This window comes from Schistocerca americana, chromosome 4 (genome assembly GCF_021461395.2).
Source record: "Schistocerca americana isolate TAMUIC-IGC-003095 chromosome 4, iqSchAmer2.1, whole genome shotgun sequence".
In the NCBI taxonomy this organism is placed as follows: domain Eukaryota; kingdom Metazoa; phylum Arthropoda; class Insecta; order Orthoptera; family Acrididae; genus Schistocerca; species Schistocerca americana.
The window spans coordinates 619,286,336-619,312,881 of NC_060122.1; the positions used below are offsets into that span (position 1 = coordinate 619,286,336).

Consider the following 26,546-nt stretch of genomic DNA (forward strand, 5'->3'; position numbering starts at 1 on the left):
TTGCCTGCTTGCTTCACACGTTTGTACCACACTGAGCCTTCTGACTGTGAACATTTCCTATTAAAGGACTGATATACACTCATGCTCATAAATTAAGGATAATTGCAGAATGTGTTGTCACACAACGTGGCTGTACACAAATCTGGCACATAGGGAACACACAAGACACAGATCTGTAAGTCCACGGTATTGGTGATAAGTTGAGAAAACCGCCCCGGAACACATGAGTTACAAAACGCCACTGTTTCCTGCGCATGTACCCCGACATCAATATGGGATATGATCACCATGCACACTTACACAGGCCGTACAACGGGTTGGCGTACTCTGGATCAGATGGTCGAACAGCTGCTGGGGTATAGCTTCCCATTCTTGCACCAGTGCCTGTCGGAGCTCCTGAAGTGCCCTAGGGGTTTGGATACGTGCAGCGATACGTCGACCGAGAGCATCCCAGACATACTCAATGGGGTTTACGTCTGAAGAACAGGCAGGCCACTCCATTCGTCTGATATCTTCTGTTTCAAGGTACTCGGTGGAGCCGTGCGTTATCATCCACCAGGAGGAAGGTGGGACCCAGTGCACTCCTGAAAAGGTGGACATACTGGTGCAAAATGACGTCCCAATACACGTGACCTTTTACAGTTCCTCTGTCAAAGACATGCAGAGGTGTACGTGCACCAATCTTACTCCCACCCCGCACCATCAAACCACGACCTCCATACAGGTCCCTTTCAAGGACATTAAGGGGTTGGTATCTGGTTCCTGATTCACGCCGGATGAAAACCCGGCGAGAATCACTGTTCAAACTATACCTGGACTTGTCCGTGAACATAAACTGGGACCACTGTTCCAATGACCACCTACTGTGTTCTTGACACCAGGGGTCAGTGGAATGCACCTTGCAAGTCTCCGGGCGAATAAATCATGTCTGTTCAATTGTCTTTAGACTGTGTGTCTGGAGACAACTGTTCCAGTGGCTGTGGTAAGGTCCCGAGCAGGGCTACCTGCAGTTCTCCGTGGCCGTCTGCGGGCACTGATGGTGATATATCGGTCTTCTTGTGGTGTTGTACACTGTGGACGTCCCGTACTGTAGCGCCTGGACACGTTTCCTGTCTGCTGGAATCGTTGCCATAATCTTGAGATCACACTTTGTGGCACACGGAGGGCCCTGCTGTGTTTGAGCAGCCTCCAGTCGCCCTAGTATTCTACCCCTCATAACGTCATCAATATGTGTTCTTTTTCCAACACACAGTCACCAATAGCACGTCTGAAAACGTCTGCACACTTACTCGCTGCAGCGTACTCTGACATGCACCAACACACCTCTGCGCATATGGACTGCTGCCAGCGCCACCTTGCGACGACCACAGGTCAAATGCACCGCATGGTCTTACCCCGAGGTGATTTAAACCCGCAAACCGCCCACCAGAGCGCTGTTTCACCATATATCAGCATTGTTCTTAATTTATGAGCATGAGTGTAGATGGCACTCTGGTAACTGTACCACTACGGTATGTGTTGGCGAACGACATTGAAACCATTATCAGTATATCTGCTGTCCCCCAGGTGCGTACGACGTCATCAGATCAAAATCGACGTCTTTTTGCCAGGTGTACTAATTTTTTCTGCCAGTGTATGTGCTAAAATAAAAGGCATACTACTGAAAATAGTGAGGTGGCCAGGTAGGAATGGCACACTATATGTAGCTGAGGATAACGGGACCGACTTTGACGAATTGTGTTTGTGTTCTGATCGTTCTAGGGAGCACCTGTCGTACCTGGACAGCGTCAACTCGACCACCACGACGGAGGGCTGGCTGTCGCTGAACGTGACCTCGGCCTTCATCGACTGGGTCGTCTTCCCAGACACCAACAAAGGGCTGTACCTGTCGCCGCAGCTGGACTCACGACCAGGTCAGTGCCTGCTCTCGGCACAGTGCTGTCTGCACCGCGCACCTCTGAGAAAAGACCTGACCTACAGCATCAATGCTTCTTCCATTCTTGTTGCAGTTTTTGTTTCATTTGTTGTTGGAGCTTGACAGTTGCGTCCCAGTTCTGGATCAGAGTCGAGGAGGAAAATTGCACATTCTCTCAAAAATAAAAGCTCATCTGATTTTGGTGATGTTTCCAATAGAGTGCTAAAGATTTGTCCCCATTTAATAAGCCCGGTCTTATCTGAAATATGTAATGCGTCTCTAACTCAAGGCATTTTGCCAGAATGAAATATGTCATTGTTAAACACCTCTTTTGGAGAATGATAAGAGACAAGTCAGTAACTACCGACCTGTTTCACTGCTGAGATTTCCCGAAAGTTCTGGGAAGGAGATGTATTTTGGAATAGTATCTCACCTTAGTAGCAATAATATCCACAGCAAATCGCAGTGGGTTTCAAAAGTGTTGCTCTATTGAGAATGTCATTTACATGTTCACTCACCAAATTTTACAAACAATAAATAATAAAATAATGCCGGATGGTATTTTCTACGCCCTATCTAAGGCATTTGACCATGTGAAAAAAAGGAGCCTGAAAGACTTACTAGTGGCCAACTCCTTCTACTCCATTGACGAATTTTTTTAATAGAAACAAATGATGTATTGTTTATACTCATACTATTAGTATTGTTATTTCAGCTAAAAATTGATGTATTGTATGTACTCATACTATTAGTATTGTTATTTCAGCTTAAAAAAAAATAAAAATAAAATTGACATGTTCCACATCCACGGGGATCTCCTCAACACGGATCTATGGAACGAAAAACTAATCAAATCTAATCATCACAGTATTCTCCTAGACAAATTGAACTATAATGGGATTAATGGTGTAGTCAACCAATAGATTATGTCGAATCTAACCAAAAGAGTGCAGAAAGTTGTACTTAGTAATTCGACCAATATCATCTGGGGACTTAATACTGATTACGAAGAAAAGACGGAAGGGGTTCCTCAAGGCTCAGTTTTAGGTCCACTATTATTCCTCATGTATGTAAACGATCTTTCACCTAACATACAACAAGCAGAATTAGTTCTTTTGCAGATGATACTAGTACTGTTCTCAATGCCAAGCATGTGTATGAAAACAGAAGAAATGGTAAAAGTTGTTCTCATGGTGTCACTCTTAGTTTTAAAAAGACAGCATATTCAGTTCTGCACATCTAGGAGTATAGTTCACGAAAAGGGGGTGAATCTCATACAGGGTATTCCGTTAACACGACCTTCGTTCGCTGCCAGGCCACTTGGAGCGCTGCAAGTTTATCAAAACCATAATTCGCTTTCTTATTGGCTGGTTTCTAGTTTTCCATGTTTCTTTCTGTCTCGTTATGGTTGCACCACATTGTGCTTCTGATTACGACTTCTCGTGTATATCGCACTCTTCGAAGTGCATTGTAAATATGTTGCTCGTATTTTGATTGAGTTCTGCTCTCATCCGTAATACTAGGTGGGATAAATGATCACATATTTGCTTTGTTTCATACGAAACAGACGCTGGTTAGTCACATAACTTTTTGTGAACTTACGTATATTTTTTATTGCTTACGAATATGTGTGTGGACTGCTCGATTTAGATGTCTGGGGTGAGCAAGGGGCACTCTGCATGGTATTAATTGTGTGTCGATGGGCAGGTGGAACATGCTGCAGGCGACTTCATGTCCACCATCACAGCTACAGCCATCCACCTCTTCATCGTGAAACATCCAGGCAGCTTTTCAGCACGCCAGAAAAGAGGAGGTGGCCAACTCGAAAATACAATAATTCTTTCTTAGCTCTCCATTCTACTTTGTCTATTTTTGAACTCTGGATGCCACAAGTTAAAAGGCGCTTCATCTGTTTTGTACTTGTATTAATTCCATAATCGTTGGAACACTTATTCCATTAATTAAATTATTGAAAAATGAAAACAGTTCTTACTGTCCATATAGTGTACTGAACATTTATTTACCTTCACATATTCCCCCTTCAGTGCTTTATAAGTCGCTTCACACGTTTCTGGAATTATGGTTAATGAGCAATGTGATATTCGAGTGCTGTGTTGTAAACAAGAATAGCTGTCCCCTGTATCAAGAAATCGCACTGTCACAGTTTGCCTGTCTTCTGCACATATAGCATTTCTCTAGAGAGTATTCTGTTTGTAAAATGAGAAGCAACTTTACTTAGCAAATACTGAAATGCACTCTCATCCATCTGCAAGAAATTTTTATATTAAAACTTGACTTCCTCCACTTGCAGCTCTTGTAACAAATTTTGCTGAATGCTTTTACTATCTCGACGTAATACCTAAGGCTTATTCTAAGTATGTTTCCTGTTTTTCCGTCGCTTTTCTTCCAAATACACACAATGCAAGTGATGTACTAGCAATTGTAGCCCATAATAACAAATTGTTTTTCGCCATCTTGATATTTGACGAAAAATATGATGACAGTGTAACACCCCGTTTTAGCGGCACGTCAAAGGTCTTTGTCAAAGAAATTTGACGAATATTTGATCATACTTCTTTGTGAAAGACATATGATAGAATAATACCGGCCTAATCGTCAAATTCTACATAAGCAAGCGAGACACAATCTGCAGGACAAACGCTTTCTTCAAGCGCAAAGCACGTGCATGACCTTACCCTAACTGTTGCTGGCAACCGGCAACAATGCGAATTCGGTGCCCGTGTCTGGACCGGCGCTCTAACCATCGTCCATGACTCGGACAGTAGTGCCACTGAATTACGCGGCATACAGTGAAACATTTCTTAAACTAAATCGTGCGCTACCCCTTCGGCGCCGCTGTTCCCTGCGGCGACAGTGACCTGGTTAAGTCTACAAAGAGCGCCCACTGTCTTGTAAGTATTCCTCACCTCACACAAGCACGCAGCTTCCGAGGCGACGCGCCTCCTGGCCAAAGTGTTACAGCCTCACCTCCTGCTGTCGTCATGCAGCCTTGCAAAATGCGAAACGAAAAAAACGAGCGGCCTGCCGGGCAAGGCTTTCGCTCCTGTAAACAAGTCGTCCTCCCTCTTCGTTCGTGTGTGTAGCACGCAGTTTGCCTCGCGCATGCCGCGCTAGGATGTGAATCCAGTTGCCATGTTCCATTTTCCTTGAAATACGCAAAGAATGTACCGAGAAGCTACAAATAAATAATTCCATTTTACAACTGAAGGAAATAAAGTGGATAGAGCCAGTATGAATTAAATCAACGAATATTAAATGATGCAGGTCAGAAATTTGTATATGAGCGAATAGAATGTGTGTTGTTGTGGTCTTCAGTCCCAAAACTGGTTTGATGCAGCACTCCATACTAGGCTATCGTGCGCAAGTATATCCACCTCAGCGATCTTCATGCGCTTGAACCTGCTTAGTAGTGAGTAGTAGTAGTAGAGGGGTTTTTTGGGCGCACGACAGCAAGGTCTTCAGCGCTCGGTCAGTAACATAGGGAGACGGGTGTCAAGAAAAATCCCAGAACAGGAATATAAAATTGAACATAAAACACGGGTAACAATCGTTGAAAAATATGTGCTCACCCACACCGAAGCGTTGGGTGAAGCAGGGTGTCAACAGTAAAACATGGACAACACAGGAAGAAAATGATAGAGGGAGCTAAAACAATGTAGCAGATGGAAGTGGCAGGCCCTCCCCACCCCTGAAACACCCCTCCACATATTCAGACTTTCCTTTATTACCTAATTAACTCTTCCCTGATGCAGGAGGATACATTTCATCATTCGAGCCATTCTTTCACTCAATGTATGCCATAAATTTCCTGTCTCACCAGTGCGATTCAGTACTTTGTTAGGTACTTCACTCACTCATCTAATCTTCAGCATTCTACCACAGCTTCGCATGTCAAAAACTTCTATTCTCTCCTTGTCTCTTCTGATTATCGTCCACATATCACACCCGTGTAAGGGTGCACTCCATCAAACACTTCCAGAAAAGGCTTCCTAACACTTAAATTTATATTAGATGTTAAAATACCTTTTTTTGTAAAAGTGTTCCTTGCTGTTGCTAATCTGCATTTTTTATTATGCTCTCTACTTCGGCCATTGTCAGTTATTTTGCTGCCAGAATAACAGTGCCATTTGCCCTCAATACTCTGGAAGAAACTTGTCTGATCGGGGTGGACGGACACACACACACACACACACACACACACACACACACACACACACACATATATATATATATATATATATATATATATATATATATATATAAAAACAAAACCAAACGAAAGCGCTGGCACTTCGATAGACACACAAACAAACACAAACATACACACAAAATTCAAGCTTTCGCAACAAACTGTTGCCTCATCAGGAAAGAGGGAAGGAGAGGGAAAGACGAAAGGATATGGGTTTTAAGGGAGAGGGTAAGGAGTCATTCCAATTCCGGGAGCGGAAAGACTTACCTTCGGGGGAAAAAAGGACAGGTATACACTCGCACACACGCACATATCCATCCACACATACAAGGTCTGCTTGTGTCTCCCTTAAAACCCACTTCCTTTCGTCTTCCCCTCTCCTTCCCTCTTTCCTGATGAGGCAACAGTTTGTTGCGAAAGCTTGAATTTTGTGTGTATGTTTGTGTTTGTTTGTGTGTCTATCGACCTGCCAGCGCTTTCGTTCGGTAAGTCACCTCATCTTTGTTTTTTTTATATATATATATATATATATATATATATATATATATATATATATATATATATATATATATTGTGGGCATTCAGTTCCTCCATGATCGTCGTTGGTGCATGTGAATGTGCTGCTATGTCTCCCCCTACTGCGTCTCACACTTGCTCAACAGGATTTAAGTTTGGGGAATTGGCAGACCAGTCCATTCACAAATATGCTCTCATACTAGACCCAAAACTGGGATGATTCTCGTGAATCTTTTGAATATAATACTCACTACCCTGATCATTCGTCAGGAGATTGTCGAAATAGGAGAATACTTAGAGTAAACAGGAAGTGCTAATATTTACAGAATTAATATGCTGTCAGAATGAAACATAGTTACGCACTTTTAATAAATTTATCATACACAAAGTATCTAATCTTGACTGTTGTGGTCAAGTGCTTTCAAAACTGAAATCTAACAGACTTTTTGCGTAAGCTGGTCTAACAGCTCCTATTAAGATTGGGGTGGCCATATTTTCTTACTTAGGTCATAGCATTTTGTGTGTACTCACGTATGTATCGAGTTTCTAAGTAAGCTGATGGTAAATCACCAGTCTTCCAATATCATCATCTTTGCCATCATTTCTTACCATTTCTCAAATGAATATGCTCTTTTGAACAGTTTCTTTTTGTTCTGTCACATACAGGATGTGGCACTTAACTCCAGATAAATGAAACTGTTTTTTTTTAAGCAAATTTGTTAAAACAAAATACAAATGAAAATGAAAATCCGTTTACATATAAATAGTAGTATCTTTCAAGAGTAACATTAATTGACGTAGCCCTACCTTAAACCACAATGACTGCCTCCAGTCATGTCCATCACACACTCTTTAAAACAGCGCTGTCCATATTCGCAAATGCAGTTTCGATAGCAGTGCGTAGAGATACAACATTAGGGTCCCTCATCTTTGACTAAGCTCCAAACATGGTAGATGAGGGAGTTCAAATCCAGGCTATTTGGTGCCCAGCATTGCTTTGATCAGAACATGTCAACGTTATCGGGAGCCAGTTTTGGACTACATGGCTCGTATGAGCCAATGCACCATTCTGCTGAAAGACATATTGTCTCTCAGAGGCCACAGTTTCATCCACAGTTTCACAAAACTTGCAGAAAAAATTCTTTTGTGACAGTTTGTCCCTTTTCAAAGAAATGCGGTGGCGAAAATTTCTGTTCCGACACTGACAATGTTGAGTGTTTATGGAAAAAGTTCAAGGCAATTGTAAAATGTGTTTTAGACAGGTACGTGCTGAGTAAAACTGTGAGGGACGGGAAAAACCCACCGTGGTTCAACAACAAAATTAGGAAACTACTGCGAAAGCAAAGAGAGCTTCACTCCAAGTTTAAATGCAGCCAAAACATCTCAGACAAACAGAAGCTAAACGATGTCAAAGTTAGCATAAGGAGGGCTATGCAAGAAGCGTTCTGTGAATTCGAAAGTAAAATTTTATGTACCGACTTAACAGAAAATCCTAGGAAGTTCTGGTCTTACGTTAAATCAGTAAGTGGCTCGAAACAGCATATCCAGACACTCCGGGATGATGATGGCATTGAAACAGAGGATGACACGCGTAAAGCTGAAATACTAAACACCTTTTTCCAAAGCTGTTGCACAGAGGAAGACCGAACTGCAGTTCCTTCTCTAAATCCTCGCACAAACGAAATAATGGCTGACATTGAAATAAGTGTCCAAGGAATAGAAAAGCAACTGGAATCACTCAACAGAGGAAAGTCCACTGGACCTGATGGGATACCAATTCGATTCTACACAGAGTACGTGAAAGAACTTGCCCCCCTTCTAACAGCAGTGTACCGCAAGTCTCTAGAGGAACAGAAGGTTCCAAATGATTGGAAAAGAGCACAGGTAGTCCCAGTCTTCAAGAAGGGTCATCGAGCAGATGCGCAAAACTATAGACCTATATCTCTGACGTCGATCTGTTGTAGAATTTTAGAACATGTTTTTTGCTCGCGTATCATGTCGTTTTTGGAAACCCAGAATCTACTATGTAGGAATCAACATGGATTCTGGAAACAGCGATCGTGTGAGACCCAACTCGCTCTATTTGTTCATGAGACCCAGAAAAATTAGATACAGGCTCCCAGGTAGATGCTATTTTCCTTGACTTCCGGAAGGCGTTCGATACAGTTCCGCACTGTCACCTGATAGACAAACTAAGAGCCTACAGAATATCAGACCAGCTGTGTGACTGGATAGAAGAGTTTTTTGCAAACAGAACACAGCATGTTGTTATCAATGGGGAGATGTCTACAGACGTTAAAGTAACAAAAAAATGGCTCTGAGCACTATGGGACTTAACATCTGAGGTCATCAGTCCCCTAGAACTTAGAACTACTTAAACCTAACTAACCTAAGGACATCACACACATCCATGTCCGAGGGAGGATTCGAACCTGCGACCATAGCAGTCGCGCGGTTCCGGACTGCGCGCCTAGAACCGCTAGACCACCGTGAGCGGCGTTAAAGTAACCTATGGCGTGCCACAGGGGAGTGTTATGGGACCATTGCTTTTCACAATGTATATAAATGACCTAGTAGATAGTGTCGGAAGTTCCATGCGGCTTTTCACGGATTATGCTGTAGTATACAGAGATGTTGCAGCATTAGAAAATTGTAGTGAAATGCAGGAGGATCTGCAGCGGATAGGCACTTGGTGCAGCGAGTGGCAACTGACCCTTAACATAGACAAATGTAATGTTTTGCGAATACATAGACAGAGGGATCCTTTATTGTATGATTATATGATAGTGGAGGAAACACTGGTAGCAGTTACTTCTGTAAAATATGTGGGAGTATGCGTGCGGAACGATTTGAAGTGGAATGATCATATAAAAGTAATTGTTGGTAAGCTGGGTGTCAGGTTGAGATTCATTGGGAGAGTCCTTAGAAAATGTAGTACATCAACAAAGGAGGTGGCTTACAAAACACTTGTTCGACCTATACTTGAGTATCTCTCATCAGTGTGGGATCCGTACCATATCGGGTTGACGGAGGAGATAGAGAAGATCCAAAGAAGAGCAGCGCGTTTCGTCACAGGGTTATTTGGTAACCGTGATAGCGTTACGGAGATGTTTAGCAAACTCAAGTGGCAGACTCTGCAAGAGAGGCGCTCTGCATCACGGTGTAGCTTGCTTTCCAGGTTTTGAGAGGGTGCGTTTCTGGATGAGGTATCGAATATATTGCTTCCCCCTACTTATACCTCCCTAGGAGATCACAAATGTAAAATTAGAGAGATTCGAGCACGTACGGAGGCTTTCAGACAGTCGTTCTTCCCGCGAACCATACGCGACTGGAACAGAAAAGGGAGGTAATGACCATGGCACGTAAAGTGCCCGCCGCCACACACCGTTGGGTGGCTTGCGGAGTATAAATGTAGATGTAGATGATATCACCCTCACTGGACACAACACCAAGGACATGAACTTCAGACTTCTCCAAAGCATTATACTTGGCCGCAATATCAACAGTTTATCACGGGTACCCGAACAATTGAACTATATCAGTGGACGAACGCCCAGTGCAGACTTTTGATAATCACAGCTCTTTAGTTGTATTCCACACTTGTCCATAACATCTTGGCCATTTTGAGTTTCTAATGGTTTACTTGATGGCTATGGCTATCAAGAATGCTAGTCATGACCTCCAGCAGAAATATGATATGATGTGAAATTAAAATTGAAATTTGTCCGGATTTAAGTGCTGCACTCTGTAAATACCATTCGTTCTGCCTCTACTTTTGCGTATATCAACTAAACACTGCTGAAGTACAGGGGTTGGACAAAAAACCAAAAACACAATGCATTACCATGGCTAATGCATTGTAGGAAACCCGTTGATATTCAAAACAGCTTCCAGTTGCCTCAGAATGGATAAATACAGTCCTGTATCCATGGGCGACCACAGAAATGTTTCCGAGAGGTGACGACATTTTGAAATGGCCGTTTACGTAGTTGATTCAGTGAGTTTGAAAATATGTTGTGCTCAGGAACTAAACTTAACAAGAAGTACACAACATTTATTGGGCCTCAGATGATTGACAGTGAAAATCTTTCGTGCACCAGGAACCGAATTTGACAAGAAGTACACAAAATTTATTGTACCTCAAATGATTGATAGTTATCCAATTAGCATTTTTACTTTGTTATCTAACGATAAGTGTATTCTTTTGTGCATACGAATTACATTTATTTGTGTTAAGCGTTCAGTGATCCAAAATTTCTTGTTCATATGATTAAATCCAACAAGTTATGAAATAAAGCTAAAAATATTTACAAAAAAAAAAAAAAATATTTATAGCTCCATAATATGATATGAAACGAAAATTAAAAATCCGAAACAAAAAGTCCAGAACTAAAATAACATGATCCTTGGCTCTCCAGTTTGTCACATTATCGTGTAGCTGTATCACCTTGGCTGCTGAATTCATAGATCTATGACTGCATGTGGCACTGTGTTCTGCTATATAGAGCTGACAAGATTCCAATTCCTGGAGAGGGCAACTGTTTTACTTTGAAATGTCACTCTTTTTTCCTCTTCTAGTACATAAAAGTGAGTACCCCCCCCCCCCCCCCCCCCCCCCTCCGCAGTGGTGCTAAGTGAATTTTTCCACTCATGCAACACATTCTTGTTGTTTCTCTACTATACACCCTTTTGAGCTGAAATGTATAACATTTAAGAATGTCCTGGAACACACTGGAAAATTCTAAAATGCTCAGGAACATTCTCAAACCTCCCATAACATTTTAAAAACTGTCTCATTTTCAATCCTTCTGTAACATTTTCAAACATTCTGGAATATTCTACAACATTCTTGAAAATTCAAGAAGGAACATTCTTCTAACCAGTCTTGTTGCTATAGCACTCTATTCTGAGATGCTTCACCTACATCCCTTAAGAAGTCCATCGGTGTGCTGCACTCTTCTGACATCCATGTCTTCTAATCTATTCCCTGCAGTTCCAACTAAAACCTTTTTGATGGATGAGAGATGAAGGACTACTAAACCATGTAACTCCCATGGGTGTGTGGGGGTGGGTTGCATAGTTACAGTGGCATACATGTATGAACGATGCTTACACTTATTATGTATTGATAAATTTGACACGTTTAGTGCCATTGTAAAATGATCAGTATATACCTAAAAACCTAAGTAAATATGCCAGAGTCTGAGAACATGTAAGATGCAGCTTTGATTTAATGTTTATTATGCCAAAGAGCTATTAATTGCCTTTTGTAACATCAGCCAGAATTTAAGTTTTGTGTGTGTATTAGCGTGTACTTTAAATAATTAAAATACATCAAATTAATTAAAAATTCTCAAACTGAATGAATTACATCTAACTTGTCAACTACAAAGTGCTACAGTTTTTAACACAGAATTCATTTGAAAGTGTAACTTATTTTGTGACACTCTTAGTGGAACACCAGCAACATTCAGCTGTACAGTGTCCTATAGAAAAGTTTACCCCGCACAGATCTGGATTTTAATTCATTACATTTGCTTTCTATCCATTTTTCAGGTCATGAGATTCATCTGGAAGACATTGGAATAATAAGCTCTGACAGTGAAGAAGACAAGTTACCATTCATGGTAGCCTTCCTGAAAGCATCGGGCAATCGAGATGTGCACACACGTTCTGCTCGACAGGCCCTGGGTCGAAAGCGGAAGTCGGAGAACAGCCATGTACAGAGCAATCCATTTACAGGTGCGGAAGTTACTATCTGACTCCCTCTGGCTTCTAGAAGTAGACTAATAATAATACACCCGAAACTTCCTGGCAGATTAAAACTGTGTGCCCGACCGAGACTCGAACTTGGTACCTTTGCCTTTTGCGGGCAAGTGCTCTATATCAGCGCACACTCTGCTGCAGAGTGAAAATCTCATTCTGGAAACATCCCCCAGGCTGTGGCTAAGCCATGTCTCCGCAGTATCCTTTCTTTCAGGAGTGCTAGTTCTGCAGGGTTCGCAGGAGAGCTTCTGTAAAGTTTGGCGGGTAGGAGATGAGATACTGGCAGAAGTAAAGCTGTGAGTACCGGGCGTGAGTCGTGCTTTGGTAGCTCAGTTGGTAGAGCACTCGCCCACAAAAGGCAAAGGTACCGAGTTCGAGTCTCAGTCGGGCACACAGTTTTAATCTGCCAGGAAGTTTCATATCAGCGCACACTCCACTGCGGAGTGAAAATCTCATTCTGGAATAATACACCCTCTGACAAAAAAATTAAGCATCTAGAAAAAGAGAATAGGTAGTAAAATTAAACCTCATGAAGATGTTATGTGGTTTTAGTTCACTGATTACAGAATCATGTTAGATGAACAGTGAAATTTGCAGTGCACACACGCACTGCTGTTCTCCCATCAGTAGGATATTGCATATAGACTTGGATATATTCACTGATTTGTTGTCATATAGCCATTATGTTCGTTACTGAGGTACGTTTGTCTGCAACTGCTTTTAAGAACAATATACACAAATTAAATTTAATAGGAAGAGCCAACTCTTTAACTTACATTATTTTTGACAATATTCAGGACTTTTCAAAACAGTGCACAACAATTCAGGACATGGGAGACTTACCATCAAAAATAGGATTAATAGTAATTTATCTTCGCATAATATACATCGCTGGTGAGAGGTTAACAGCAGTATTGCATATACAGTTTTAATGTAAATATAAACACAGATTTCATTCATTTTGCATTGGAGATAATGGTACAGACTCACTGGTTCTTGTGTAATACTTTTTAGTGGTGGAGGTTTACTCAAGAAGCTTATTTTTGTTAAACATCAAACTGCCGATGCCCATACAATGGAGGTTTACTGTTCCTAGTTCTTTTTCCACAAAGCTTTAATTAGTGAAAACGCTCTTTCAATAGATGCATTAAAACCTGGATTAGCTAGTGAAAATTCAACAAAGCATTTAATATGCTTTGGATACACTCACTCATTGTGAAAATGAGTGAAAATTTTCTGCCGTTATTCACTGCCACTTAGTATTTGGCATTCCAGTCTTACAGTTTACCTTCACAATATTTACTTACACAACAGTACTCATCAAACAGTTCTCCCTCATATACCATGAAGCTCATGATTCTAGGTTTTACAAAACTATACAGTTCTTGAATGCTACTCCAGGTGATGGTTTTATTTCAATGATCCACTCCATTGGCTGAAGAGGTTCCAAAAATGGTTCACACCCTTCACGAATGCATCCAATGCAGGTAGCACGGAAAGGTGTTGTGATATTGTTAAACTGATCCAAATGTCACTAGCTCCTCACTTTCCAACTTGTTTAACTGCTGTTTTACAACAGATGTCAAAAATCTTTCCTTTTCAGTATACAGACTGCTGACTTGAAAGGAACTGAATTGTAAAGAAAGAGAGAAAATTTTGAAAGTAAGATCTTCAAGTTTATAGGACACTTATCGAGGGACAGGAAGTAGGATTGTGACACATGGAAAAAATCAATGATTCTTTGAGACAGTTGGCAGAAGAGAGAACTATGTAGTGCTCCTACAACATAAAAGTTTGTTATAGTGTTTCTGTAAGGTGAGGTAAAACAGCCACAAGTATTTTATAAAATACATTTTTCCATCAGCTGTTTATTTGTCCCATTAATCATCTACTAGTTTCCAGGATGTAGAGTACAACAGATATGTTAAAAGCACTCCGTATACCATTGAAGCTGAACAACAACGAAATTATCCAGTGATATTGTACAAACATCTGACATCATTTGTCTTAGAATACTACTGTCATTTCTCATATTGATTTGACATGAGATATGGCTGCCAGTATTCTAAGACAAAGTATGTCAGATGTTTGTAAAATTTCACTGGATAATTTTGATATTGTTTAGCATCAGAGGAATATGGGATACTTTTAACTAATCTGTTGTACCCTACATCCTGGGCGATTGTTCATAACCAAAACTCGTAGATGACTAATAGGACAAATAAACAGCTAATTGTTAAAATGCATTTTTAACTGATCTGTTGCACCCTACATCCTGGGTGAGTGTTCAAAACCGAAATTGGTAGATGACTCCATAGTAGGTATTTGTGTGGTCAGTTGAAATTGCTACATGTGTCTTAAGCTGTAACTTTTCCAAAAGCTGTAAGACATACGAAGTCAAATGCTCTACCCTTTTAACACCAATGTTCACCAACTCCAACACTTTAACTATTATGCCTTTATCTGGACTGTGAAACCTAACCACTAAAGGAACCACTTTGATGTGCCAGGAAGAATCTATCATTACTGAAATGAAATATGCTTCTTTACATTCCTTCATTATTTGTTCCATAGCAAATCGTACCATCACATTCTTGGTAACTCATATTATTTACATCTGTGAGCATCAGCTCATTGAACTGTGATTTAATTACATCAGTGGTACAGTCTATGGACTTGAAATTCTGGTTGTGCATGACTGTGTGGTATGCAAATGTGGCTGCTTGTGCCAAAAGTTACTTATCCCTGTGTGAAACTACTTTCACCAACAAATATGTATCAGTTGTTGATCTTGAAAGATTAGCCAGAATCACAGCTATGTTTGTTACCAAATGCTAATTTTACACCAAAAACTGTACACTCACCACTCTTACCATGTTCTTTAATGAACAGGCATTCTTGCAGGGTCTTATTGTTTAAGTTGCACTTGCATTTTTCAGGAAATACTGTATTAAGAGAAATTTTATCAAAGTCAATGTCACAAGCATTGGAAATGTTAAACTACAATAAATCACACCAGCCAGTGGCTGAAGGAACCACAAGCTGCTGGTTGCAGGGCTTCACTATCATGATATTTACCTGAAACTGATTCAAATAAGTCCTTGCAATCATCAAAACCCTCTAAGGAGAGGAAAGACAAGAAAACGTCCTCCAAGAAGAAGAACATTTCAGTGGCCCCCACACCACCAGATAGTGCCTCTTCCACTCCTGTGTCCAAGGTGGAGATTCTGGCAGCCTGAGGCCCTGGTTCGCACCACATAATGGAGCCCTGAATGTATGTGTATTGATGCCATAACCCCTCAGCCAGTGGCAGCAGGTGACACTAGGGCATAACCTGCCTCCTTGGTCACTTCATGGCCTCACAGTACATCAACAACATTAATCTCCAGTGGAAGTGTAGTGGTTTTTTTCACCACCTGGCTGAGCTACATCTTTTAAACATTCCTCTGCCTTTTGCATTGGTCTTCAGGAGACTTGGTTTCCATCAACAAGGAGCCAAGTCTTCGTGGATACCAGGGACATTATAAGAACCGCGCTACCTGTGACAGGATGTTGGGCAGAGTTTGCACTTATGTTTGGACACTCTATATAGTGAACTTGTGCCTCTTAATACACCTTTGGAGGTGGTAGCTATCCGAGTAAGGGCATTTCAGGATATTACCATCTGCAGCCTTTACCTCCCTCCCAATGGTGACATGTCTCAGATCATATTGTTTGCATTGGTGGAATCACAGTAACGACCTTGAAAACTTTTTGGCACAAATTGAAATTTGCTTTTTGGATACTGGTACCCCCATGCACTTTAGTGTGGTTCATGGAACTTTGTTGGCCATTGATCTTTTCATTTGCCGCCCTTGTCTTATCCCATCCATCCACTGAAGAGTCCACAATGACCTGTGTGCTAGTGACCCCTTCCGACCCCTGTCCCTCCCTCAGTATCATTTCCTTGGATGCCTGCCCAGATGGTTTCTCAACATTGCTTAATGAGGTTCTTTCTCCTCTGCTGTCACCCTTAGCTCCCCAGCACATGGAGATATTGATGAGGTGGTCCAGAATACATCTACAGCAATTCTTTTGGCAGCTGATTTAGCAACCCCCGTTCCTTGGGCCGCCCCTGCGGAAGACAGTACCTTGATGGTCATCAAAAATTGCAGAGGCCATTAGAGATGGCACCTCATTGCCTTTAAGCAGCTGCATGCCCGGGTCTGTCACCTAATAAAACAATGGAAGTGAGAATGCTGGGAACAGCAAGTTCAACCATTGAACCACGTTCTTCTGCTTTGCAGGTTTGGGCCAAGATCAGATGTCTCTATGGATACCAGACATCTGCAGTTGTACTGGTAGTACCTAGAATGGTGTGAACCAGATGCTATCACTGAACATTTTGCTGTGCTTTACCCTCGAGCCTCAGTATCTGAGAATTATCAACCTGCCTTTGGAGGCATATAATAATTCATTCAGTGAGTGGGAATTTGTCTGTGTCCTAGCCCACTGCCCTGATACAATCCATGGCCGGACCACATCCACAACCAAATGATCAAACATGTACTTCTGAACTGTCAGTGGCATACCTTTGCCATCTTTAACCGTACCTGGAATAATGGAGAGTTCCTGTAGCAATGGTGAAAAAGCGTCATTGTTCCAATGCTGAAACTGGATAAGCACCATCTAGAGATGGACAGTTACTGCCCATTAAGTCTCACCAATGTTCTCTGTAAGTCACTTGAATGTATGGGGAGCTTGCAGTTGTGTTGGCTCCTTGAGTTGCGGGGTCTTCTGGCTCCATTCCAGGGTGGTTTTCGCCAAGGCCATTACTCTATTGATAATCTGATTTACCTGGATTCTGCCATCTGCCCTGCAAGAGGCTTGTGACACAACATGGCGAAACCACATCCTTGCTATCTTACATGAGTGGGGTTTCTGTCTGGGGTCCTTTCCCAAATTTTATGCAGAACTTCTTGTTGTGTCATACTTGCTGGGTTAGAGTTGGTGCTTTCCACAGTAGCCCCAAAGCAAGAGAATGTAGTCCTGCAGGTCTCTGTACTGACTGTCCCTCTCTTGCAAGTGGGCATCAATGGTGTAGCAGCAGCTATGTGGTCCTCACTATCACCCTCCTTGTATACTTACGACTTTTGCCTCTATTATTGCTCCTCTACTGTGGGTGTTGCTGAACACCAACTGCAAGGTGCCATACAAAAGATGCAGGCATGTGCACTTACCCATGGCTTTCAGTTTTCAGCCGCCAAGACTTACATTGTGCACTTCTGTCGATGTCGTGCCATTCACCCACAGCCATAACATTACGTTGATGATGAGCTACTCAGTTTGGTGGAGACTTAACCAATTTTAGGAGTGGTCTTCGATTCTCATTTGATGTGAACTCTCCATCTTCACCAGCATAAGTGAAAGCACTGGCAGCACCTCAATACACTTTGCTGCCTGAGTAACACCAGCTGGGGTGCAGATTGCACTATTCTTCCGCAGTTTTACAAAGCCCTAATACAATACTGTATTGATTATGTGAGTCTGGGATACAGTTCAGCATTTCCCTCAGCATTGTGGATATTGGATATGATACATCACTGTGGGATTCAACTTGCAACAGGAGCCTTTCAAACTAGGCCTGTGAACAGCGTATTCAGGGAGTCCCTCCATTGCGGATCAGGTATTCAGGGAGTCCCTCCATTGCGGATCAGGTGCCAACAACGTCTTGTCAATTATCCTAGCTATGTTCACAGCTTGCTAAAGCATCTGAACTGCCATCTTCTCTTTGCAAACACAAAAATCCATCTCCCACAACAGCAGCCCAGATTGGGGATTACAACCGCAGTCTTTGATCTCCGTGACTCACTAACCCTGCTGTTAGGCAACTATGCCTAAGTGGCTGACTTAGTTTTAATTTTTATTCATGAAACGGGCTTTTACCACTCTCTTTAAGAGAGAGCTATTTAACCTGATTGGCCTATTGAAGGGTTGGAGAATACATTGTTGCCTCCTCTGTCCCGACTGAGCTGTGGCTGTCTGGACGTCCAGCCCAATCCTCATCCTATCTGCTCTTCCTTTCCTCCTCTTGCAGGATCTGTTAGACTTGTTCATCTTTTGTCTCTGTGTGTTTCTCTTGCCCTGTCCATGTTCCTAGTCTTTCATAGGCAATTTCTGAGTGGAGTGCCTCTGCTAAGTGGTGGTGGTGGTGGGGGGGATGTATCTCCCCTCATTGCACCCTGCTTTCTGGGGCTCCTGGCTGCTCCCTAGATGGGACACCTTGCCTGACTTTCTTCCTATGTCTCCCTTTCTTCTTTTTGTCCTTTATCTCAGATTCATTGACCTTTGGTAAACTTTGGGTTTTCTTCCCCTGGGTATTGTGAGGTAGGCTATCTCTGATCTACAGTCATATATACCTTTCTGTTTGAGGAACAAGGGACTGATGATGTAGTAGTTTGGTCCATTTAATCATCCAACCAACCACCTAAAATGAACTACAGTACACATGCAAGTTATCTGAATCTGTGGGCACTTCCATTTAGGGCTGCTTTCCCTATTTAATGACATGAGTTGGTGATTAGCATGTGACCCATGTCTGTATACTTTGATTATGTTAAGTCAAAGAGAAGGGGCTCATAATCAATCAATTCACTAATAGAGCACATAGTGAACTACCTGATATGTGGTTGAATCTTGTAATAGAGCATGTATCCATTTTATAAGTTCATATGCTCTTTGAAGATTCTAAATAGCAAGGTGTTATATTTTTTTTTTAATGGCTTCACAACAAGTGATGTTTGTAACTTTTACATTTTAACAATGTATGTAACTACAGATGTTTATCCTTATTCTGATCCCTGTTTGTTGTGCAGGCGACTTTTGAGAATGAGAGATGACCTACTGAAAATAGTTGTGCTCTAAATAAATGCTACATTGTGACTACTTGAGATAATTTTGTAACAAGTTTCCAAACAACAATAGTCTGCACAGTTTATATTCACAGCACAGATAAACTCTACAAGCAAAGAAAGTATCTTGCATAACAAAACATTTTTTGATATTATGTAACAAAATTCCATTTCATGTTTATTTGCCCCTGTGACAACCTATGTATTAACAGTCAGGCTCCAGCTCTCAGCTGATACTGTATATGCCTACACAGTGGCCAGTTAAGTTTTTATCTCTTTCCTTGTACTATATTTATTAAATTTCATGGACAAATTCATTCACTTCATACTGCAGTGGCTGCTCAGTGAACAGGCAGCCATGTGGATCATTAACACTTCAGCACCCATTGGTGACATGTCAGGAGGGTAGCAAATAGCATATCTAGGATTGTGTCTGCTTTCATAGTTTACTTCTTCAGATTGTCTTGTTAGGATAGGTAGGATGTGTGCATGCTGTGTGCGGATTCAGGAGGAGCTAACTGCAGTTCGCAAACAGCTGAAAGCACTTTCATCTATGGTCAGCCACCTTCAGGCTGCTGCCTCTGCGTTTCTATTGTCCTGGAGCTCTGCTTCCTAGGCACCTCCTAGTGCATCCAATGCAGTGGATCTGCCCTCACAACAGGGTGAGGGGCAGGCAGTAATATGTTCGCACTGCTTGTGGCGCAGGGCCAATGTGGAGACTGGCTGCCTGGCCTCACCCTGTGAGGAGACAGGTGGCCGCTCCTTCAGCAGGGTCCGAGCAGGCACACAGGGGGAGGGGTTTACTAATTATCAGGAGCTCCAGTGTTAGGTGTGTTATGGAGTCCCTTAGGCAGATAGCATTCAGGGCTGGAAAGAAAGCCAATGTGCACTCGGTATATCTGCCGGAGGGCCTCATCTGAGATGTGGAAGTGGCCTTGCCTGATGCTGGATACAATTGTGTGCAAGTTGTGGCTCACATCGGTATCAATGATGCATGCCACTTGGTTTCTGAGAGCATCCTCATTGATGCAGGTGGCCGGCAGAGGTGGTGAAGACTGGTGGTATTGTGTGTGTATGCAAGTGGAGCTCACAATTTGCAGAATTGTTCTCAGAGCTGATCTGGGTCCTTAGGTTTGGAGCTTTGTGGAGGGTCTCAACCAAAAGCTTTGTTGACTCTGTGACAGTCTCGGTTGTAGATTTCTAGATCTGCTTATATCACATGGAGTTTGTAAGACTCCCCTTGGTAGGTCAGGGGTGCACTACACAAAGGAAGCAGCTACTCGGGTAGCAGAGTGCACATGAGAGTTTTTTAGGTTAGACTGTAGTCTGAGGTGTTCTGATGAACAATTGCCAGTTGATACACAGTGAGGGAAGTCAGCCAGCATTAAGAATAAAGACACTTTGACTGTCAAAATTTTATCAGCGAACTCTCGAAGTATTCCTAATAAAGTATCCGAATTTACTGGCTTCCAGGAAAGTTCTCGCACTCAGATTATTTTTGGGATCAAGACCTGCTGAAACCTGAGGTGGAAACTTCTGAAATATTTAGTGAGTCATGGAGCATATATCGGAAAGGCAGATTAGAGACCATAAGAGGGTAAGTGTTCATTGCAGTTGACGAAAGTATTGCCTCTATTGAGGTCAAAGTTGAGTATGACAGTGAAGTTATCTGGTCATGTATAACAGCTGTAGATGAAATCAAGTTAATTGTTGGATATTTTTACCAGCCATCTGATTCTGCTGTAACAGTCCTAGAGTCAATCAAAGAAAGACTATGGTCAGTAGTGCATAAATATCCTGATCGTGCAATAGTACTTTGAGGCAACTTTACTCTACTGGGTGTAGACTGGGATGACTGTGGATTCATTGCAGGGGTACAGACAGACAGTCATGCGAAATACAGGGCGTGCATAAAGTCTGGGAACACTTTCAATTATTTGTTGCACAAGAAGCAAACATTGTACAGATATCATACATATGTCATTTTGAAGAGAAACCCTGAAAGTTTGTATCATGGATACCACGACAGCATAGTTTGGTAATCTGCTGGTAGTCAGTGCTAGTCGCAAACAAGTCAGCACTAATTGCAAACGTGTGGAGTTCAGGTTATGTTGCAGTTGGACAAAAACAATTGTACTAGAGCTGTTCAATGGATATTTAGAACCAAGTATGGTAAGAAGCACCAACAAGGTAGGCCATTTACCACTGGCACAACAAATTGATTACAACGGGTTGCTTGTGCCCAGCAACACATAGGAAGCTCGCTCCACGCCTGAACTCTCCATGTTTGGGACTAGCGCTGACTGTCGGCAAATTACCAAACTATGCTGTGACGATATAGATGCAAAAAAACTTTCAGTGTTTCTCTTCTAAATGACATATGTATGATATCTGTACAATGTTTGGTTCTTGTGCCATAAATAATTGAAAGTGGTCCTGGGCTTTATGTACACCCTGTAATTTTGAATATGTTTTCTGAAGACGGCCTTGAGTAGCTAGCTCGGCGTCCCACATGCTACAAATAGGCTGGATTTCACCAATGATTTCATTATAGAAACGGTGATTAACGTTCATGATGTCAATGCAGTTGTTAGCATCTCTCTTAGACAGTGAATTGACATCACTTAGTCCATTAAGATGGATGTAAAGGAATTATGGACAGAGTTCAAGCAGATTGTAAATTGTGGTCTGGAGAGCTATGTGCCTAGTAAGTGGATAAGGATGAAAAATATCCTTCATGATTTAATAACAAAATTCAGAACATGCTAAGGAGACAGAGGCTGTTGCTCTCTGGTTCAAAAGAGAATGCACTAATGACAACAAGCAAAGGTTAGTAGAGATTCTTGCATCTGTGAAAAGATCTATGCGCAAAGCATATGAGAACTAGCACTATCGCACCTTAGTGAAAAATCTGGCAGAAACCCCGAGAAAATTCTGGTCTTACGTAAAATCGCTAAGCGGGTTTAAGGCTTCCATGCAGTTCCTTGATGACCAGTTTGGTGTGGCAGCTGAAGATAGCAAAATGAAAGCTGAAGTTTTAAATTTCATGTCCAAGAAATCATTCAGACAGGAGAATTGTGCAAACATAGTATCATTTGACCATCGGTCAGACTGCCTTATGAATGACATAGTAATAAGCTTCTCTGGTCTAGAGAAACAACTGAAAGATTTGAAAGCAAATAAATCACCACTTCCAGATGGGATCCCAGTTCAGTTTCACAGAGAGTACTTATCTAGTCTGCATTTATCATGAATCTCTTTCCCAGCACAAAGTCCCAAGTGACAGGGAGAAAGTGGAGCTGACTCCAGTATATAAGAAGGGTAAAAGAATGGACCCACAAAATTGCAGATCAATATCCCTAACTTCAGTTTGCTGCAGAATCCTTGAACATATTCTCAGTTCAGATGTAGTAAATTTTGTTGAGACTGAGAAGCTTGAATCAGCATGGTTTTAGGAAGCATTGCTCATGCAAAACTCAGCTTGACCTTTTCTTACATGATATATTGCAAACTATGGATGAAAGGCAACAGATTGATTCCATATTTCTAGATTTCTGGAAAGTGTTTGATATGGTGTCCCATTGCAGGCTGCTTATGAAGGTTCGAGCATATGGAATAAGTTCACAAATGTGTGAGTGGCTCGAAGACTTCTTAAGTAATAAACCCTGTATGATGTCCTTGATGACGAGTGTTCATCAGAGACCCGGGTATCATGAGGAGTGCCCAGGGAGGTGTGATAGGACCACTGTTGCTCTTCATATACACGAATGATTTGTCAGACAGGGTGGGCGGCAATCTTTGGTTGTTTGCTGACGATGCTGTGGTGTACAGTAATATGCCAAAGTTGGCTGACTGTAGGAAGAAACAAGATGGTTTAGACAAAATTTCTAGTTGGAGTGATGATGGCAGTTAGCTCTAACTGTGGAAAAATGTAAGTTAATGCAGACGATTGGGAAGAACTAACCTATAACTTTCAGATGCAGTATTACTAGTGTCCTGCTTGACACAGTCAATTTGTTTAAATATTTGGGCGTAACACTGTGAAGCAATATAAAATGGAACAAGCATATCAGGACTGTAATAGGAAAGGTGAATGGTCAACTTTGGTTTACTGGGAGAATTTTAGGAAAGAGTGGTATGCCTGTAAAGGAGAACACATATAGGACTCTGGTGCGACCTATTCTTGAACACTGCTCAGGAGTATGGGATCTTTACCAGGTCAGATTGAAGGAAGACTCTGAAGCAAGTCACAGATGGGCTGCTGGATTTATTACCAGTAGGATCAAACAACACATAAGTGTTACGAAGATGCTTCAGGAAGTCAAATAGGAATCCCTGGAAGGAAGGCAACATTATTTTTGAGGAACGCTATTGAGAACATTTGGAGAACCAGAATTTGGAGCTGACTGCCAAACAATTCTACTGCCACCAACATACATTGCATGTAAGGACGATGAAGAAAAGATTCGAGAAATTAGGGCTCATATGGAGACACGTAGATAGTCATTTTTTCCTCACTCTGTTTGTGAGTGGAACAGAAAAGGAAATGACTAGTAGGGGTACAGGGTACTCTCTGCCATGTACTGTACATTGGCGTGCAGAGTATGTATGTAGATGTAGTTTTATTGTCCTAATAGGAGATAATTTCTTGCATGCTGATCCTGGTCACTTCTGTTTCAAATCACTGAGCACCTGACTCAGTAACATTACATGTTAAGAGCCAGTAACTATAACACATTTTTTCTGAAAGTCATGATGACACCCTGTGAGTCCCAAAGAAACAGGTGCCATCTCTTCTACCATCAACAAAACAGTCCTGGTTTTTCAGTGCTGTATCTCCTTTGCCAGTCTTAGTACAGAGGTACTGGGCTCTTATTGTAGACAATGGAGGTTCATTTCCCCATCTGGCCTATGGATTTAGGTTCCTTGGATTCTCTAAAGCACTAGAAGCTAATGCAAGGATGGTCCTGCATTATGTCAATGGGATGGTAAGCCCAAATCTTTCCTTCTTCCTCTTTTGCCAACCTGTAGGCTGTTTGGCTACTGAAGATTAGTGACAGTTAATGCAGACTTCACTCAGCTGCTTTGCATGTCTTCCATGACAAGTCCCATAACATGATGTTATTTACATTTCTGAGACAATGTCTCAGTATTGCTGAATTTCTAGCTGACTAATTTTAGTCACTACTAATCAGATACTTCTGCATTGTAACAGTGATGTTCGCACTGTTGAGAATTATCTGTCACCAAATGAAGTATAACATTTTGTCTCCACTCTGTAATAGTATAAGAGCACAAACCTTTACTGTCCATGAGTAGTGCTTTTACCAAGTAAGCCATCTGCTGTGGTATAACTGTGATTTTTTTTTGGTACCTGTGCTTCACTCTTTTAGTTTAGCTCACCTTCATACTTTGCTGGCCTAGCACACCTACTATAAAAACATGCCAAACAGTAACTAAATCACTGCCTGTGAGTCGAGGTATTACAAATTATGCCATTCGCTAAGCAGAGTGTGTGCCATACATTAAGCTGCCTGACAGGTTAAAACTGTGTGGTAAATCAGTATTTAAATTCAGACTGGAAGATGATGCTGTCAGAAAGTAGGCATACTCTCACTGTTTTTCCCTCTCTAACATCTTACAGCAACACATGCTAGGTCAACACTTCATTGAGGAAGAAAGTGTTCGTTGCTCAGAATGGTGTAATAAGGCTAACAACAGCTGCACAGTACATTCACTGTCCTATGTAGTTTGTTGTTAATAATTGACTGCAGTGTGAAAACATTCATACAGACAATACCAGATGGAGGAATGACTTACGCTAACCTTTCCTAAACCTTAATGTGGCAACGAAAGGATTGAAGTGTTCAGCCACAAAAATCATTGAATACTTTCTCAGGGAAGGATCTTCATGTAAAAGACAATCCTGTAAATGGTCAGCACGTTGCCATATTTTTCTCTGTGAAAGTGTATCTCGTTGTAAACTAACTGACACATTCCAAATTATAATGATAAATTCATGTTATTGTCCATAAAACATACAAATAAGTGACTAAGTAAATAATTGCAATGAAATGAAATATATTTTCATGAATTTAATTCTTTAAGTGCGATATAGATTTTTAATTTTAAAGCCTTTTATTTTTTAGATACAATTCCTCACTGGACATCAAGGAACTGCCAGCTGCGAACGCTTTATGTGAACTTTCAGGATCTTGACTGGAAGGTGTGTAAGACATTTATAGGTTGAAGTACTGAATTGCCAACATATGATGATGATGTGAACTTACACCAATCAAACTTGTTGCAGGATTGGATAATTGCCCCAAATGGTTACCATGCCTGGTATTGCAGTGGTGAATGTAACTTTCCTCTGAATGCACACATGAATGCCACAAACCATGCAATTGTGCAGACCTTGGTTCACCTGATGTACCCAACACATGTTCCAAAGCCGTGCTGTGCCCCTGTGAAGCTCGGTCCAGTGCATGTGCTGTATTATCTTGACAAATTGGTCACACTCAACAAATACAAGAACATGGTTGTGAAGAGCTGTGGCTGTCACTAACTGTGTGTGTACTGGATTCATGATCACTGTGTTGCACTTTCTTTCATTGTAAATATACCATCGTTCATGAATGTGTACTTGTGAACCTCATGGTGAAATATATTGTGCAGTGTTTTTTAAGCTAGTTTTGATAAGTAATTATATAACCAATATTTTTTTAACTTCACAGACAATAAGAAGTGATAATTAGCAATTTTTATCAGCCGTAACTCTATGTAAATATCTGGAACATATCTAGAAAATATACATTACTGTTTTAGGAACTTTTACCATGGTTTATCTTTTTTTTTTACACACCGATGAGATAAAACATTGTGACCACCTGCTTAATATCATGTTAGTCCACCTTTGGAATGTAATAGAGCACTGATTCTGCGTGGCAAAGATTTAACAAATCCTTGATGGGTTTCCAGAGGTAGGTGGCACCAGACATCTATGCACAGATCATGCAGTTCCCATAAATTACAGACGTTGGTTTGCAGATAAGGAACTGGTACCCAATAGCATCCCATGAGTTCCACTGGGTTCAGGTCAGGAAATTCTGTAGCCAATACACCAATGTGAGTTCACTATCATGCTTCTCAAACCACTGTAGCACAATTATGGCCTTGCGATGGGCTGTTATCGTGCTGGAAGATGTCATCAGTGCTGAAGAAGACATGAAGCATGAAGGTTCTCAAC

The 26,546-nt window shown here is 41.5% G+C and overlaps 1 protein-coding gene across 1 annotated transcript in view; it reads left to right on the top strand.

The window, feature by feature from the left end:
• LOC124612686 (protein 60A-like) overlaps positions 1 to 25,985 on the top strand; it is a 162,005-nt gene extending 136,020 nt beyond the window's left edge. Inside the window, exons 3-6 of the mRNA XM_047141021.1 lie at positions 1,762 to 1,913; positions 12,198 to 12,383; positions 25,447 to 25,523; positions 25,608 to 25,985. Coding sequence (XP_046996977.1) covers positions 1,762 to 1,913; positions 12,198 to 12,383; positions 25,447 to 25,523; positions 25,608 to 25,865 — 673 coding nt within the window. The 3' untranslated portion in view covers positions 25,866 to 25,985. The remainder of the gene's footprint in view (positions 1 to 1,761; positions 1,914 to 12,197; positions 12,384 to 25,446; positions 25,524 to 25,607) is intronic.
• Positions 25,986 to 26,546: the final 561 nt, after the last annotated feature.